We start from the raw sequence: 1,857 nt of genomic DNA on the forward strand, positions 1-1,857 counted from the left end.
GGGGGGCGCACCTCGCCCTTGATTCCGGCCAAGGCCCGGGCCCGGGCGGCGGCTTGCTCCTGGTTGTCCACACGGGCCACGAGCGCCGAAACCGTGTATGGACAGGCGGGCGGTAGGGTGGTGGTGCTGGTGGCAGCGGCGACAGCCGCGGCCATGACCGCGCACTCGGCATCCTCGTCGGAGATGGACCCGGCACGCGGGCGCTTGGCCGTCGGGGAGGCTGGCGATTCCTCGCTCGGCCGGGGGCGCTTGTCACCCGGGCCACCGATGTTGTCAGGGCCACTGCCCTCGCTGGAGCTCAGATCGCTGGAGAGCCCGTCATCGGATCCGTGTCCCCCCGAGGCGGGGCCCCGGGCCAGGGTCAGGGAAGAAAGAGAACGGGTCTCAAAGGAGGAAGCCACCTGGCTGTCGGGGTGGAAGGCGCGGAAGATGGGCACCCGCTTCACTGAGCGAGGACCATCAGACCGTGCGGTCATGGTGCTGGGGAGGAGGCGGGAAGTAGGCTGGCAAGGGGCCAGGGGGGGGGGGGGGGGGGGGGGGGGGGGGGGGGGGGGGGCGGGGGGGGGGGGGGGGAGGGGGGAGGCGACGAGGGTGTTTGCGGTGGGCCCAGGGGAGGCGGGATGCCCCAGGATCGCCCGCCCCAGAAAAAGGTCGAGTCTCAGGCATCCCCCGGTCCGCCCGGCCCGTCCGGTCCTGGTTGGGGGGCGTGTCCGGAACTCAGGAGCCAACCGGCCGGAGGGCAGTGAGACTCTCTTCCTTTCTCCGGTCCTGCCGAAGGTGGGTGGCGGGCGGGGGGGAGGGCCTGTCCGGGCCATTCTCACGGATCGTTGACAAAAGGCTATCGCCTCACCGACGAACAGACCAACGAGGGGAACATTGTTTGGCGAGCTGGTAGTAGTCTGCCGCGGAGAAAAGGGACATGCAAAAATATCGGCGAATTTCTTTGCGTGTTATGTGGGCGCGAGGTCACGCGCGCCCTCCGGGGAGCACCAGCCGGAGGACCATGGTCCCGCCACCCTGGTGACGCGCTTGCGCGCGTTTGCTGGGGAGGGGCCGGGAGGGCCGGGAGCAGCCAGGCGCCCGAGCGCTCCCTGCCAGTGCTCCTGCGTGGGGGCCCGCGCCAAAGTCCTGACCCAGGGAGCTGAGGTGGACGCTCTGCTGAGGGCTGGACGAATGCCCCAGGGGGCGGGGGGGGGGGAATGCATGCTCCTGGGGGGGGGGGGGAGGCGCCCTCGGGCGGGCGGGGCTACGCGCGAGGGGCCGGGTTCCCCCCGCTGACACCTCTCCAGAGGGGCGCTCCGCCATGAGCAGAGGAGCCCTATCATGCGTGGCATTTCTTCCAGGTCCCTTGAAAATGCTCTTGTCCTGATGGCCGGTAAACGGAGGGGCGGGGCGGGGCGAGGTCACCACGAACCGCCCGAAGGGTTGGCCCCGAGTTGCGGGCCTTCGTTCTCTCAACACGGATGGCCTGTTTCGGGAGAGGAGGTGTGAAGGGCGGGGGGGGAGGGGGGACAAGTCCCCTGGCCGGAACGAGACAGCCGGGAAGCCCCGGGCAGGGGCCGGCAGGTGAATGCTCCGGCCTGGGGAAGAGCGCCAGCACGGGCGGGGCAAGAGACAGAAAGGCAGGGAGGGAGAGGGAGGGAGAAATGACATTTTCACGAAGCGCGCCAGATGAGGAGAGGACACCGAGGGCCGTGGGGGGGGGGGGGGCGAGGCTCGAGACCCGGGAACCGAAGCGGACGGAATATTTCCCCCCGGCAGGCAGGCCCGTCTGGGGTCGGCATCGATCGTCGGGCGCTGCTGTGTTCCGATCGGGGGCTGCCCCTCTGCACTGTCTGCGCCAGCCAGCGGCGGGGG

General features: G+C 70.4%; 1 protein-coding gene across 1 annotated transcript in view; it reads right to left on the reverse strand.

Moving 5' to 3' along the window:
• The window catches only part of H696_05251 (choline-phosphate cytidylyltransferase), a 3,164-nt gene extending 2,638 nt beyond the window's left edge, over window positions 1-526 (reverse strand). The window contains exon 1 of the mRNA XM_009499113.1: window positions 12-526. Within this exon, the coding sequence (XP_009497388.1) occupies window positions 12-476 (465 nt within the window). The 5' untranslated portion in view covers window positions 477-526. The remainder of the gene's footprint in view (window positions 1-11) is intronic.
• Window positions 527-1,857: the final 1,331 nt, after the last annotated feature.

This window comes from Fonticula alba (genome assembly GCF_000388065.1).
Source record: "Fonticula alba strain ATCC 38817 unplaced genomic scaffold supercont2.9, whole genome shotgun sequence".
Lineage (NCBI taxonomy): Eukaryota > Rotosphaerida > Fonticulaceae > Fonticula > Fonticula alba.